Source organism: Aegilops tauschii, chromosome 1, assembly GCF_002575655.3.
Source record: "Aegilops tauschii subsp. strangulata cultivar AL8/78 chromosome 1, Aet v6.0, whole genome shotgun sequence".
Classification (NCBI taxonomy): Eukaryota; Viridiplantae; Streptophyta; class Magnoliopsida; order Poales; family Poaceae; genus Aegilops; species Aegilops tauschii.
Genome location: NC_053035.3, coordinates 340,747,937 through 340,764,032, shown reverse-complemented (window position 1 = coordinate 340,764,032; position 16,096 = coordinate 340,747,937). Strand labels below are relative to the sequence as shown.

General features: G+C 48.7%; 1 protein-coding gene and 1 long non-coding RNA gene across 2 annotated transcripts; both read right to left on the bottom strand.

Annotated features, from left to right (window-relative positions):
- Nucleotides 1-1,022: 1,022 nt before the first annotated feature.
- LOC141025394 (uncharacterized) lies at nucleotides 1,023-4,235 on the bottom strand. Its single transcript, XR_012186909.1, has 2 exons — nucleotides 4,070-4,235; nucleotides 1,023-1,364 (listed from the first exon to the last, which is right to left on the bottom strand). It is a non-coding gene; the product is annotated as an uncharacterized lncRNA (long non-coding RNA).
- A 5,248-nt stretch (nucleotides 4,236-9,483) lies between these two features.
- On the bottom strand, nucleotides 9,484-14,650 carry LOC109753067 (uncharacterized). Its single transcript, XM_020312000.4, has 7 exons — nucleotides 14,071-14,650; nucleotides 13,051-13,484; nucleotides 11,983-12,135; nucleotides 11,057-11,149; nucleotides 10,410-10,468; nucleotides 9,911-10,004; nucleotides 9,484-9,801 (listed from the first exon to the last, which is right to left on the bottom strand). Exons 1-7 carry the CDS (start codon nucleotides 14,498-14,500, stop codon nucleotides 9,589-9,591), a joined length of 1,476 nt encoding a protein of 491 aa, XP_020167589.1. The 5' UTR covers nucleotides 14,501-14,650; the 3' UTR covers nucleotides 9,484-9,588.
- Nucleotides 14,651-16,096: the final 1,446 nt, after the last annotated feature.

Here is a 16,096-nt window from a genome sequence, read left to right as displayed (position 1 = left end):
GTGCAAGTAGTTTTGGTGTAAACGACCCTCCAACAGCTCCTACAACTACGTTACTATCTTTACAATTGGGAATTTGACCATGAGCTCGTCTATCACAAGGAGAATTTTTTTCATGCTTCCAACTACATGTAACCTCAAGGGTACTTTTGATTTTCACTTCATTCGTGCCGATTATTCTGTGCATTGTGACTGGTAGCTTTTGACTTTTCCCACCCGAGGTACTTGACCCGGTTAACCCTAGAAGTAACGATCATAGAGGTGCTCCCATTACACCCTTAGTTGAATGTGTGGAAACGTAAGGGATACATGTAGGAGCCAGGCAACCCAGCTTGGCAAAAAGTCGCAAGTCAAAATTGGTGCGTATGATGGCTTAGAATGAATTGTAGAAGGGTTATCGTACACTATGCGCACGTCGTGAAATGATGAGGGCCCGAACCTAGGTAAACTTCTAGTGCGAACTCCTCTGTGGTACTTCCAGCTACACTCACTACCCTACCGAGGGATCTGACGGTTTTCTGCACCGTCAGTGGCGCCATAGCCCGGGCAAAGGAACCAATGTCCCACCAGAAATCCAAACATATACGACACCAACTCCATCTTATTCGAGATTTGGTGAAATGTGGAGACATACGATATGCAAAATACACACGGATCTCGATACGTTAGATTCATTGACGAAGCCTCTACTACAAGCAAATCATCAACATCACCAGAATGGTATAGGTGTTTGGAGCATATGCATTGACTTGATTATTGACTCCAGTGCAACCGAAAGACTCCTAAAATTATGTCATAGAGGCAATAATACAAATGTTATCATTATATTCTCATGTTGATAATTAAGTTTATATTTCCGTGTTGTAATTGCAATGGTTCTTGAACATAAAATTTGGAGGAAAACCTATTTCCATTCATGGAAATGTAAACACCAATAAGATCTGTGGTCGGGCCTCAGGATTATCTCATATATTAGTGCAGGTTCTGGTTTCTTGGTAATATTAATGTACTGTACTCTTTTAGACTACCGAAAAAGGCTTTCGCCCCGCTTTATAAATAAAGCATCCACTGAGCACAAAGTCAACATGGTACGAACCGAACAACACACACACACACACACAACGCCACCGCAGGCAAGGTCCAACACACAGGCACATAAACACTACACGGGTTCAGCTGTGGGTACAACACAACAAGCCCAACACAGACGCAAGGCCCGCACAACACATAAACGGCGGCGGCGAGGTAGAGAAGATCTAATCCGGCTCCGGTGGTGGTGGGGGAAGCGATGGAGCCATCCGGAGAGCCATCGCGCGAAGATGGGTGATGGTGTCTCTCTCCCTGGGGCGGCTAAGCGGCCGCCAAAGCTGCAAGTAACCAGACCATTTGAACAAAGCGTCAGTAGCGTGATGAAGAGGGATACGCTGAATCACAAGCTTATTGCTAACAGTCCACAGCGTCCAGGCTAGCACACTGATGGTCAACCACCTAATGTGGCGAGACGAGGGTGGTAATGCCTGGAGTTCGGCGAAGAGAGCGGGGAATTTGTTGTGGTCCCAGCTTCCACCCACTATTTCGCGGAAACAGCTCCAGAGGAACTGCACGGACACGCAGGTGAAGAAGATATGGTTCGAATCCTCTTCAGGCCCGCAGAGCGGGCAACGCCCATCACCAGGGTCGTTGCGTTTCAAGACCTTCATGTCGGACGGGAGGCGGCCGCGAATCCATTGCCACAAGAAGATCCTAATCTTCAAGGGGAGTCGGATCTCCCAGATGGTGGTGAGAGCCTCAGGGCCCGCCGAAGGGGCTATAGCCTGGTAGAGTGATTTAGTGGAGAATTGCCCAGATGGCTCTAATCGCCACCTGGTGCGGTCATCTCCCATATCAAGATCAGGCTCATGCAGAGCGATGCAGTCGAGCAAGTCATGCCAATCAGCATTCTCCGCCGGTCCAAATGACCTCCGGAACGCGAGTTGCCCTAAGTCAATAAGGGCCACTGCGACAGAAATCAGCGGATCTACCACGATGGTGAACAGGTCAGGAAAGCGAGCCGTGAAGGGGGTGTCCCCAGCCCATCTATCGAACCAGAACAGCGTGGCGGTGCGAGATCCAACCGCAATCGAGGTCCCGATGCGGAGGACTGGGAGGAGCTGTATGATGGATTTCCAGAACTGGGAACCACCGGACCGCTGGCAGAAGGCGAGTGGCTGGCCACAGAGGTATTTTTGCTGGATGATGCGAAGCCACAAGCCACCCTCTCTGTTCGCAATCCGCCAAAGCACCTATTCAGGAGGGCAATGTTCATGCGTTTGTGGGACATGATCCTGAGTCCGCCCTGATTGCGAGGTTTACAGATCTCCGTCCACCGAACCATGTGGTACTTCTGCTTATCGCCCTCGCCAGCCCAGAAGAAGCGCCCCTGAACTGTGGTAATCTCATGGTGCAAAGTCTCAGGCAGGCTATAGAAGCTCATAATGAATATGAGCAGGCTGGAAAGGGACGAGTTAATGAGCATCGTCCGGGCTGCCTTCGAGAGCCACCGGCCCTGCCAGGGTTCAATGCGGTGATGTAGCTTACCCACCGTGGGGCGCAGCTCAGCCACCGTGAGCCTCGTGTCGCTAATGGGGATCCCCAAATAAGTCGTGGGGAACCTCCCGAGCTGGCAATTAAGACGGTCCGCAATGCTCTGCCGCTCGTCTTGGGAGTATCCCAAGACCATCACCGCACTCTTATCAAAGTTGATCCTGAGGCCAGACATCTGCTGAAAGCATAGCAGGAGGAACTTCAAGTTCGTGATGTCGCTCGCTGAGCCTTCCACCATGATAATGGTGTCATCTGCATATTGGAGGAGGGAAATCCCATTCCCGCCTACTAGATGCGGGACTATGCCCTTAATATGCCCCGCAGCCTTGGCTTTATCTAAAATGGCTGCCAGGGCATCAACAACCATGTTGAAGAGGAACGGAGAGAAGGGATCGCCCTGACGAACCCCACAGAATGTGGGGAAGTATGGTCCAATCTTGCCATTTATGTTAATCGCGGTCTGGCCCGAGGAGACCATTTGCATCACGCGGGTTACCCATCTGTCGTCGAAGCCCTTCCGGAGCAAGCATTCCCGAAGGAGGGGTCAACTGACCGTGTCATATGCCTTGTGGAAGTCAAGTTTCAGGAAGACCGCCTTGAGGTGTTTGGTGTGTACCTCATGGAGTGCTTCGTGAAACACTAGGACTCCATCAAGGATATATCGGCCCTGGATAAATGCCGACTAATCAGGGTGATCATTTAGACTACCAATAGTGAGGAGTAACTTAGACTAGTAACATGTTTATGTTACTAGTCATATGAGGAGTACTATCTTTATTGTGGGGAGTAACATATGTGTGGTGTCATGTAACACTTTATTTATTAGGTTGTAGATCATCTTGTCTTGTATGTGTCATGTTACTCATAGTGTGAGTAACATATTTTATGTTACCACATGTCTCTCTTTCCTCATTAATTACTCCCACTATGGGTAGCCTTATTCTTTGGTACGAGGGCCCAAGGCAGTCCTTTATCTCCATCATCCTAAAACCGGTCTGCCATCTGCCCATGGCATTAATTTTCTCTAGTTTTTCATTGAAAATGTCTATTTGACTTTCAAGAAGATGCATCATGCTTTTATTTTTGTAAAATGGACCCAAATCTATTATAAAGATTTACTAGAGGTACAACGGATCTCAATTATAATAAAAATTACACCAAGGTTGCTGCTCCCATGCCATAGCTGACCTGACATTGTCGATGACAGCTCGGGACTCTTCGTGCATGTGTCCCTAAAGATCAACGCCTCGGAACCGCAGTCATCGTTGAACCCTTCAATCGATCAGAAGAACCTAATATCAAATCTCGTCGTCGCGTACGCAGGATTAGAAACCCTAACTTCACCGAGACGAAATAATCTACTTGGAGCTCCATCTGAACCATCCCTGACAAACGAACTCGAGGCGGATTGAAGCCCGAAAGACCGACTCAAAAAATAAAGTGTCACCATTCATCTGAATGCTGTCCCTGCGAGGATTAAAACACTAACCTATGTATTAGCCAGAGCTGAAGCATCAGAATTCTCCTCCCGCCACCATCCATCGAAGTGGCAGAAAGAGAGGAACCACATCCACGGACTCGCTCGCAAAGATCGAGGGGAGGAAGCTCTGCCCTAGTCCCATACAATTTAATCCCCAGAGCTGTAACGTCTAATCCATAAGATCAGCCATAGTCTCTGGTCGGCTCTCTGTGCTCGAATATGATGATCTTAAAAATGAACCAATCATCAAGAGCTGAGGAGTAAAGCGCTCACCCTTCGTCAGTCGCCATCATCATCCCAATCCGCATGGCCATTTCTTGGACGGATGCAATGATCGGGTCGCGTGGACGCACCTCCATCCAACGTGTGACGCGCACGTGGACCTAACTTATCTCCTGCCGACCAATACACAAAATGACACCCGGGATAACAATATTCAATCGCTTGTGCTCGCAATCTTCGTCCGTGGACTCAAAACTGGCAAGAGATACTATATATGACAGAGAGAATATTAGGTGCTCGCTCGCAGCTTTGATGCTTGGATGGATGGCACGTCCTTTTCACGAGCCCGGCCCCTAACGACCAGCTGATATCTGCATAGTTTAAAGTTAAACCCCGAGCTGCCGAGCAAACCTCCAAAATTGCTGGCATGCCAAGGCGGCTGGACCGGACAAGCACATACAGACCCCGCGAATTTTAAATCCGGTGGTAGCGTGCGCGACAGCGAGTTTGGTTCCGCGAGGTGAACCACGTTGGTTTAGATTTAGATGAGATAAACCGGCTGAAATCAACACTGCTGGTGTCGTTGATTCTGTACTGGCATTAGGTTCGCTGCGATCGAGGGCTAGACTGATGGCACTGTACTGGCATGGTAATCAAGACAAGAAGCGTGGACGCGGAAGGAACGGATGGCCACATCAAGCTCCAAGAAGACGAAAGCAGCAAAAGATGGCGCCTCCGGTATTCATCATTCTCGAAAAAGGGGGAAGGAAGGGAGCACCGTACGCTGTGTGTGATCGGCACGTCAAGTAGGACAAGGCGTAATCACCACAATCCCGCCACTGTCACATTCATGCGGTGATGATGGTGTTTCTTTCTTCCTTTTGAGATGCGGTGATGATGGTCTTAATTAACTCGCCTTTGGGATAAAGATGGTCTCAACTTATCTCACCAACCAGCGAGCCAGCCAGCCAGCCAACACGGCAAGGACCGGGCGCGTCCTGCTCCCACAGTGCAAACCGCACCGTGAGCGGGCACGCGGCCACCGCCCGGCCGGGCCGACGGACGGAGCAACGAAAACCACGCGGGACGTCACGTCGCCCTCGCCGCTGGCGCCGACGCTCACCGGCAGCGCGCCACGGGCCGTACCGTCCTATACGACTAGGACCGAGCAGGCCCTCCGTCCGGCCGTTGGAGTCGTTGGAGGCAGCGTTTTGACTCGATGCCCCCCAGCATGAGAGCCTCGGGTCCAGATGAGCCGAGAGGCACACGGCCGGGGCGCGGGGAGCGAGGGATGCGTAAATGAATGCGCGCTCGCGGTCGCGGCCTGGGACGGAGCGTACGCGCAGCAGGGTCGAGAGAGAGACGATCGCCAGCGCGCGCGCGCTCGTGCGCTGGGCAGGGCAGGTCGCAACGGCTAGTTGGCTTTGTTGTTTTTCAAAGGAAAGCCAACCTGCCGCGCTCGGAGCTCGGCTTTGGCTACTAGCGGCTCGTTGTACCCTGATGACTGACACCACCGGCAGCGGCAGGACTACTGGGCGCTTTCTTTTGGGCTGGGGCCTCTTCTGACGGAAATTTGTTGATGCGGGGTAGTTTGATTTCGTGCGCCTCTGCGCTGCGTGTCTGTGTGGTGGTTATTGCTGCTGGGCTGGGCTGGGCATGGGCTACTGTTTGCGCTCGTGCTGGTTTCTGCCTGCCTGCCTGCTGGCGCTATCCTATCTGTCAGTCAGAGTCCAGCTCCAACGGCTACTCCGATCCTCGGGCAACTGTTTCCTCTAGGACGGAGTGACTCCTGACGTGGACTGGTGTTAACTCACTTGTTTTGTTGAAAGGAAGGACTGCTGTGTGTTCATCGCCGAGGTATACATTGGGCTATGCGTAAGTTTTGAACAACGCTGCCCGTGCAAAAGCAAAGGCCAGCGTCGTGCCTTCCAAAAGTTCACCTCTAGTCTAGGACAACGCTGCCACCCGCCATGCCCTCAACGAAGCTCTGCACTCAATGTTAATCCTCCGTGCCGTTGTGGCGCAAGTAGTAGAACGGAAGGCTCCATTCGAAGACATTTACGACGCGTTTGGTTCGTTCCATTTTCGCTGTCTCCCGAATACAGTGGATCACGATTACGTTACCAGCGTTTGTTTCGGCAGCGTCGGTTTCAGTTCCCGTGTAATCGTAACCCGTCCTTCACAAAATCGAAAACACCCGATACCGGCTGATAACACCGCTCGTCCTGATCGTTTTCTTCCGCGTGAGGACCAAGCAGCAGCGACTTGCAGTACCATCGCCGTATCAATTCACCGCCGCTGAGCGCCGCCGATCTCCAGTCGCCTCCGCCGCCAAGCGCCGCCGATCTCCAGTTGCCTCTGCCGCCGAGCGCCGCTGATCTCCATTCGCCGCCGCCGTCGTTGTGGGCAGCGCCGCCGATCTCTCTTCGCCGACGCCGTGGGCAGCGCCGCCGATGTCGCTTCGCTGCCGTGAGCAGCAGCGTTGTTCTGAACGGCTGCTGATCTCATTTTCCGTCAAGGGCCATCCCCAGCAGCCGTCCGTCCTCCGCTCCTCCGGCATAGTCTACAAGGCTGGTGACGGCACTTCACGGCTTCCTATTCCTTTGCGTGAACCAAACACATCATGTAATCACTTACTCCCAATCTAATACAGTGTATTCTCATTACAACAGTGAATACGTTACCTGAGCTCCAACCAAACGCGTCGTTACTTACTCTGGATTACTAGTTGGCGCGTCATTAGGCTACTAAACGCTCTGTCCGTGTAACAGGCGCGTAAAGTTAAGGGGGCGGTGAGATGAATAGCGATAATGGTTGCGGTCCTGTGCCTGCCGATGCTGCGCGTCCAAGCAAAGCAAAGCAAAGAAAGAAGCATCCAACCAAGGAGAAGGAGGAGCATCTCATCTCGTGTGGGTTCCGTTTGTCAAACCTCAATTACTTTTAGACCCCACGCCCACTGTTCCATTCCATTCCGTTCCGTTATACTCTACTGTATCATATCCCCGTGGTATGTATGTACTCCCTCCGTTCCTAAATAGTTGTCTTTCTAGAGGTTTCAAATGATGACTACATACGGAGCAAAATGAGTGAATCTACACTCTAAAATATGTCTATATACATCCGTATGTGGTGACCATTTGAAATCTCTAGAAAGACAAATATTTAGGAACGGAGGGAGTACATACTTTTGGCGGATGCGTGGCTTCTCTTCAAACCTGCTAAATAAACGGAAAAACTAACGCCCACACGTGTGGGCGTTTGCACACCGCCCACACGTCTCCATCACCACTCATTTTACCACGTATGAACAGATGACATCAGCAGAAATCTTTTTGGTTTTCGGCTTAAAAATATTTTATCTCCTAATTAAAAAAGCAAATTAAAAATTCGTTTTCACTATTAAATCCGTCTCGACGAGATCTTCAAAACTAGACACCATATTGATATGTTTCGACGAATTTTTTTTTTTGCCTAAAAGTTGTCATGATGTCTACACTGTAGTTGCCATAGTGCTTAAACTAAAGTTGCCATGTGGCAATTTTAGTTTGTAGATCATGTCAATTATAGTTTTTCGATGATGGCAATTCCAGTACTTTGACCATGAAAAAAAAATTGTATGAACCATGGCAATTTTAATTTATGATGCATGGCAAGTCTAGTTTCTTAATTCCCTATTTTATAATATGTCAAAATTTACTTTTAAATGTAGAAGAAAATAGCTAAAACATATCATGGCAACTTCAGTGTAAACATCATGGCAATTCATGTGCAGTAGACACGGCAACTTTTAACAAAAAAATTCGTCGAAATATATTGATATGAGATCTAGTTTCGAAGATCTCGTCGCGAGGGATTTAATGGTGAAAACGGATCTTCAATCGGATTTTTCATTTAAGTGATAAAACATTTTAAAAACAAAAAATCCAAAAAGATTTCCACATGCATGCGTGACATGGCGTAGTGTGTGTGCTATAGGACGTGTGGGCGGGTTTTGCTCCCATCACACGTGTAACGTTAGCATTGTCCAATAAATAGACTAGCATGAGCTCTGTAGTACTCTCTCCGTTCTTAAATATAAGTCTTTGTAGATATTCCACCATGGACCAAATACGGATGTATATAGATGCATTTTAGAGTGAAATCTCTACAAAGACTTGTATTTAGAAACGGATGGAGTAGTACTAATTTGACCAAACTGGCTCGGGACATTTTTGTCACGAGATACATACATCTGACGACTGACGTACGTGTGTGTGTATTCTTCGAAGCGAAGGATCGGGAGAGAAAGACAGCGCAAGTGTGGAAAGGAGCTGAGAAGGAGGAGGGCGATTTGCATTTGCAGGGACGGCAAGCTCGTGTTGCTTGCGGCATGGAGACACGTGCGAGATAGATACTGATAGGTACTGGTGTGGCGTGGGCCAGCCCAACCCGTGGTCGGTTGCAAAGGTGGTGTGTGGGTCGATAGATACTGATAGGTAGGTCCGGCCCAAATCAACACCCCATCTGTCTGCTCCAGCTCAACTTTCTGGAGTGAGTAGAGTAGATCCTTCCATAAACCAAGGTAAAGGGACGCAGAATTTCCTCAAAAAATGGGTGGAAGGATGCATAAGAATCGAATTGGTGGGTGCGAAATCCGCCTCCACTGGCTCATGTTTCTCGGAGACGGCGTAGCGCGTCACGCTTTGTGGACTTGTATACATACTGCTGCTGCTGCTGCTGCTCGTAGTTTATAGACTACTCCACCGCCTGTCTGAAATCGGGTACTGAACCAGTACTCGGCTGCATTTTCCGTGTTGCCTGTGGCTTCTTTCTTTGCCGCGCCAACGAAGCTTCCCAATCAGGCTCGAATTTCGTCGACAGCGTTCAACTGGAAACGACCTGATCTTCCGTTTCGCCGGTGCCACCTTTTGTTTTTCCAATCAGAAACAGGCCCATCTTTCAATTTGCCGACGCCCATGTTCCACAAAGCACAGACAGGGCACACATCACCCACATCTTTTTCACACGCTACAAGTTTTGCAAGGCGTCCCGCACCTGCAGCGCCCCCGAAAGGCCGAAACACACACACACACACAACACACACACACACACACACACACACACACACACACACACACACACACACACATTTCTTTCACCGGGCACGCCGTAGCGTCGATCCTACGGGTTATCGGGTTTTGATCGCATGCACAAATCACAAATGAGCTCGAGCAAAGCCAGGCCCCAAAAGGCAACGAACAAAGATGAACATCATCATACGAGACAATGAAGCTGTGAACTAGCATACGCTTCCCGTTGATGCTTTCTTACAGCATCAAAGACTTTCTCAAAGCGATAAAAGCGACGAAGAAAATCGGGGAGACGAGAAAGAGCATGTACGGGATGATCTCCCGGATCCCCACCTCGGGCTCGTCCGGGTTCGCGTAGTAGTTCCTCTGCCCGCCAAACTGGTCGAAGTAACCCTCGTAGCCCGTGTTGCGCGGCACCGGCACGCCGTCGACCTTCAGGAAGTCCGCCGCCTTCGCATGACCGGAGAGACCAAGGAAACCATTCAGGCGCTCGGTTGTTCCGGGTCTTGTTTGAAAGTGCGAGAGAGACGTTGCATGAGCATTTGAGTGAGACGCTTACCTGAAAGCTGAACATGAACATCTTTGCCTTCTTGCTGACGCGGTCGTTTGGGTGGTATTTCAGCTTGCTATACATGCCCATGGCTTCCTTGGACCTGCCCAAGCAAGATGGATATTCCATGAAGTACATCCAGCAATTAGACAATCTTAGATAGGAAACCACACACAGATACGTTTCAAAAGAACAGAAATATGGAGATTGTAACAGGCTGACAGTATTGGTGCATGTTTATGTTCATGTGCGACTTTACTCAAAAAATCATTGCATGCATGCGAAAAATCTGCAAACCAGAACATAGAAGTGAACATGGATTTACACACACAGTAATCATAGTAAATGATAGAAAACACCAGTTCCAAAACAGGAGAGCCAAACATATACTAGTAGGTTTGTTCAGGGGATTGGAATATTGCGTCGCATTTGCACCTTAACAGGAAAAACATGCATGATTGCTGAATTGAATGGCCATGCATGAAATGGCAAAGGGAGCAAACGGTACCTGCACAGTGAATCCAGACAGATGGACCACTGGAGAGCAGCCATTCCATGAAGTTCGGTCTGCATGTAACTTACTTTGAGTAAAAAGATACGACAAGGAGACCACAATGAAGCAGGAATACAGGCATATTACAAGGAGCATCTGTGTGACAAAATACAGAGGTCTCGTATCTGAACTGAAGCATAGTATACACCGGCATGCTGCTGCTTACTTTTAAGTAATAACTAGAGCTAATGCACTTGCATTCCTACAGATGCTATGTCCTAGCAAAATAGTCAAAACTAATATCCGTGGTAGTTCTAGTGCAAAAATCAGGACTATATATGTATATCCTAAGATGTAAATTAAATTGGAGATAGACCCAGCGCACAGATAGAAGTCAGATGGATCTGCCTAGCATGAAGGGGCAATTTGCAGTAGAGGACAGGACTTTCTGCAAGTTGTCCATGCTAGGTGCAGCAAGCTTTGTCACAAGGGTGCGATTTTATTGTCTAACGTACTCGAGCATAAAATGGAAGGGCTATGATGTACTATTGCTGTGTTTTGAAACTAAAACAGCAACAATATTGGCTTTCTCACAATTAAAAAGAGTGCAGAAGAGAGGTCCACTTACCACAAGCTAACATTTAACTAATGATAACATTTACCTTAAAGTCCGCAGCCTGCATCACTTTTTCATAATAAGGCAAAGCTTGTTTCAGCCTTCCAGCATTCATAAGTTCGTCACCTTCCTTCAATGCCTTAAACATGCAAAATAAAAAAATCATTATCGTAAACCAAAGTATGAAAACATCAAAAGCCCATGACATTAAAGAAGTAATAGACCAATAGGTATATCCATATGGATTAACACGGGGTTCAAAAGGAGAATGTGGCGATTGACTTCAAAACCTGAATATGATCTTAGAAAAGCAATGTCGATATAAACAATAATTTTCCTCTCACTATTCTCTTGCTCATGAGCAAAACATATTCATTAACAAGCAATATCCATATGTTTTATCTCAGAGCAGAACAAAATTAACTAATGCATATACTACACTGATTAGCTTGCCAAATCATCAACAATTTTCCAATGAGAAACTAGCAGTTATCCATGCTCTACAAAAAAATATTTTGCAACAATTATTTAATAACCTCCACCTGAACTTCCTTATTAGCTATTATTCTGGTTCATCACTAGACGGATTCTAATATTACCAAACAAAATCTAATATTTTTCCTACTATACATCATTGCCACCACGTTCACTATCCAGAAAATGGTTGTGTGAATTTTATTGGTGCAGAGCGCGGAGTAAGAAGCTTCTATTATCTACAAAAAGGTTGCTAGCAAGAAAATACTTGGTTTGTTGATCAGAAGTTAATTCATGAAAAAGTAAATTATTTTAGGTTCTCTATTCAACCACAAATAGATACAGGATATCCTGCAAGTACACAGATACAAAGTGCCGATAAAAAAATCAAAGGCTCCTCGATCTACACAGGAAGATCCACACATAAAGTGTTCACGGGTACTTAATAAACAAACCACTGCCAATTAAGTTACATGGAATGATGTTTCAGTCATGTACCTTGGTGCACTCTGCCTTTGTTTTTGCATCGAGTGTCTTGTTTTTTCCACCAATATATGCAGCTAGTAGTTCTCTGGTACGTTTATCTTTAGCTGCTTTCTCTTCAGCACTTTGAGTCTCTCCACCAAGGCTTATATTTCTTCCACCACCATACTAATGAGGAAGTAAAGAAATATCAAAACTGGGAAACGGTAGCACTACTACGAGCCTATATTCTCTAATTGAATTATATCAAATAAATTGCTAATGGTTTTGCAAAGGAAACTATTTTGAAACATGTATAGAACAAGCCAAGGAAATGTGTAAAAGAGCACAATCACTACATAATCAGTTTCAACTGTATTTTAGATTTTTTCCTAGTATATCAATCAAACAGGAAGGAAGCAGTGTAGATAGCAAGAAAACTTTAGAAGTGTTTTTATCTTGTATTTCAGACATGGCAATACCTAAAAAATTGTTAAAAGTCTAAACCAGCCCAAATATATGTGATGTGCATAATTCCTACTCCTTACATGTGGTTCTTGGACAGTGGCCTAGAGCCATAGTGGATGATGTCATGTTGTAGTTGACAAGGCATATGAAATGTCCAGAACTAGAATCAAACATTGTGCACCAATATGACTGTTCAAATTATATTTTGTGATGAATGGTTATACTGTAAAAAATAATATTATGCTGAATAATTTCCAATTTCGTTATAGTGAATACTTCCAATGGATTAACACTAAATACGCTGACCGGAAATTGCTTACAGTAACATCACCAATTTACCATGACTTCAACAAGTTTTTGTTCAAAGAGATAGATGTGTCTCCAGAAAATCCTTAGGTTCAGATGCCAAAGTCAAGTCATAACAAATGGTTGTCACTTTCTCCAAGCAAAGTTACGAGAATATTCAGAGAATAATTGGCACATAGATATTATGCATATCACTGTATTATACCATTCCACTCTAATCAAATCACTGCTCCGTGTAACAGCTAAAAGGGGGGATAACCCGGTTCAAAGATAATAATAATTGCACAGCATCCTTTAAAACTATAGGGATAGAAAATTGTTTGATCTTACCGCCTTTGAAATATTTTGTGGCCGTGGAAACATTCCCCACGTTGTAACCCTGGGTTTGTAGGACTCTGAATTTTCATCATCTTCAGGTTCAATAACAGTTGAAAGTGGTGTTTCCTCAAGCTTGCTATCTTCATTTTGTTTGCTGTCTTTTGAACGTGACGTTTCCTCAGACTCGCTATCATCCACAGGTTGATTTTCAGTTGAACGACGAGACTTCCCAAATTTACTAGGGTCGCCAACTACTATCTCCACCTCAGGAAAATCTTCATTTGAAAAAGGATCAATTCCTTGAGACAGCCCTGGTGGTGGACCTTGATAACGTTTTTTCTCAAAGAAACCGAGGCCCAAAAAGTCCGTCTCATCGTACGCATACCCTCCCTTTTTCTTTGCCACTTTGCCAAATGCACCCTCTTTACTAGTAAACGTGCTTTGGCCTGCAAATAAAACAAATCATGGTAGCTGTTGAAATAAGAAAAACAAAAGAATCAATTATTTGTGCAAATTCAAAGAGCAGTTAACTGTTCGTGTGGGGGATTTGATACTGGAGTAATCAGTACTGGATTTTCTTTTTGTTATTTTGCCAGTACCGAAACAAATTAAACGGCATCATGGTTTACTGTTCCAGAATTCAGATGATATGCCAATATACTTTTAACTCTCTGGGACAAACAGAACTGGAATTACAGAAAGATAGAGAACCTTTGCAAGCACCTCAGCACAACGGCAAAGGCCTCCACTCCAACCAACATTTAATAATCATGCTGTAAAACACCCTTAATCCCCAGCTCCGACCACATTTTCATCAGCAACACATGACGAACGATCATAGGAACAGAACGAGGCTTTGACACCTCGATTTAGCGACTAACACGCTTCTATTCAAAACACGCGCCCATGTCCTTTTGATTTCAACAGTTTCTACTATGTCCTGATTGCAAACGACTTCTGCACCCTGCAGAGCGCGTCCTGAGACGACGCGAAACCAACCAAGTTAGCGAGAAGCTTGGCGCCTCTACTCACCGAAAGTCGGCGACGGATTGAGAAGCGGGGAGCCGCCGTCCAGTCCTCCCCCGCTGCCGTTCCTGTACTCCAGCGCCCGCTCGAAGGCCTCCTTGCTGCCGCTGGACTCCTTCGCGGAAGGCTGCGGCGGAGGGGGAGGCGACGGTGGCGGTGGCGGTGGCTTGGGCGTCGGATTAGCCCTCTCCTTCTTGTAGGCGGCGGCGCGGGCGAAGGCGAGCTTGACGGGGTCGGTTGGCTCCGCATCCTCGGGCGGAGGCGGAGAGGAGGAGGACGCGGCGAGGGGGTGCAGGAGGCGGGGTGGCTTCGGGGAGAGCGTCAGGGTCTTGTTGGGGGCTAGGAGGGGTTGGCGGGTGGGGGTGGGACGGAAGGGGAGGCGGCGCTGGGAAGTGGAGGGGACAAGGGAGGATGCCGCGCCTGCTGCGGCGGCCATTGCTCTGCGGCCCCGGCGGATCAGAGGTGCTTGGTGCCGGAAGCCGACAAGCCATGCCAAGCGTCTGTTACTTATCCGTTGTCCGGCGTGGCGCGGCGAGTGAGCCGACGTCGCCGTGGAATCTGCCGTTCATTTGCAGAATTTGTCTCCAAGCAAGAGCTGAGAAAGGTTAATCACTTGATAGACTTTTGGGGCAAAACTTTGTTTTTGCCGTTCTAGATTTTGACCACTTTATTTATGCCATTCTAGAATTTGACATTTCACTTTTGTCACTCTTAGTTTTTGACAATACATCACAATTGCCATTCCGTGGCAAAAGCAATAAGTTTAGAGTGGCAATTATAATACAGTGTCAAATTCTAAGAGTGGAGAAAGTGAAATGAAAAGTGATATGTCGAAAACTAAGAGTGGTAAGAGTGGCAAAAGTGAAATGGAATGACAATTATGATGTATTGTCAAAAACTAAGAGTGGTAAGAGTGGCAAAAGTGATATGTCGGTCCCCTCCTTCCCCTCGCGTCGCTCCCGCGAGCGACCGAGGGGATAACCCTAGTCGCCAGCGCGCGTCCCTCTCCCCCCTTCCTCCCCTCGCCGCCGCCTGTCCTCGCCGCCGGGCAAAGCTCGGTGGGTGCTGGCGGCGGCGGGGCCCTTTCTTTCCCCGCTCATGGAGGTTGGCGCGGTCGGGCTCTCCCGGGCGGCGGCGCGGCGCGGATCCGGGGCGCGGCGGTGCGCGGCTGCGCTCAGTGGCGGTGTCCGGAGCGGCAGGCCTGGCGCGGAGGGCTGGACGCGGGCGGGTGACACGCTTGTGCCCGTGATGGTGGCGTTTCTAGCACGGTCAGATCTCGCTCAAGACGGCGCGGGCTGCGGGCTGCAGGCGGCCACCTCTGTCGTGGCCGCGGCAGGCGGTGGTGGCAACGCGACAGTTGGTGGTGGTGGTGCGGGCCGGAGGTTGGAGACGACGGCCGCGGCGGCTCTTTCGGATCTGACCTCTCGGCGGCGCGGGCCGCGAAAGCTAGGGCTGCGGGTGGCGGCCCTGACCGAGGCCCCCTCGGCTGGTCGGGGTGGCGGCGCAACGGCTGTGGCTGCGGGGGTGCGTGCCCGGCGGCTGCTATGGTGGTGGCAGGTTGATTGCGGCGGCGGCCAGATTGTCCTGGCATCGGCCCGTCTGTAGGCTGCCTGTATCGGCCTTCGACCCCTCTTCTCGGCGTCCGTTCGCTTCTCTCGTCGGAGGGCTGGCCTTCTCCCGGCTGCGGTCCATCAACCGTCTCGCACCTGGTGCCGTAGGACCGAGCTGGTCTCGCACCCGGTAGCAGGACCGGCCCGTCTTGCGCCCGGCAGCAGGACTACGTTCGTCTTGCGCCCGGCAGCAGTACCGGCCCGCCTCGCGCCCGGCGGCAGGACTGCGCTCGTCTCGCGCCCGGTGTAGCAGGACGGCTTGATGGAGGCTTGTTGTGGCCGGCTTATTGGGTCTCGGCGTTGGGACCGGCCAGGGGTGTGAAAGGTGGATCCTTTCCGTCCGTCTCTGCGGTGGGGTAGCGGTGGGGCTCGGGGGACTTGGTGTCAAGGTCTTCGATTCCGGGCCGGTGGCCCTGGTGGTG

Coding starts and splice junctions, on each gene's coding strand:
- LOC109753067 (XM_020312000.4), bottom strand. CDS start 14,500: ATGGCCGCCGCAGCAGGCGCGGCATCCTCCCTTGTCCCCTCCACTTCC. Junction 13,485..14,070: donor CAATCCGTCGCCGACTTTCG/GTGAGTAGAGGC, acceptor TTTTATTTGCAG/GCCAAAGCACGTTTACTAGT. Junction 9,802..9,910: donor TGTTCATGTTCAGCTTTCAG/GTAAGCGTCTCA, acceptor GGTCATGCGAAG/GCGGCGGACTTCCTGAAGGT.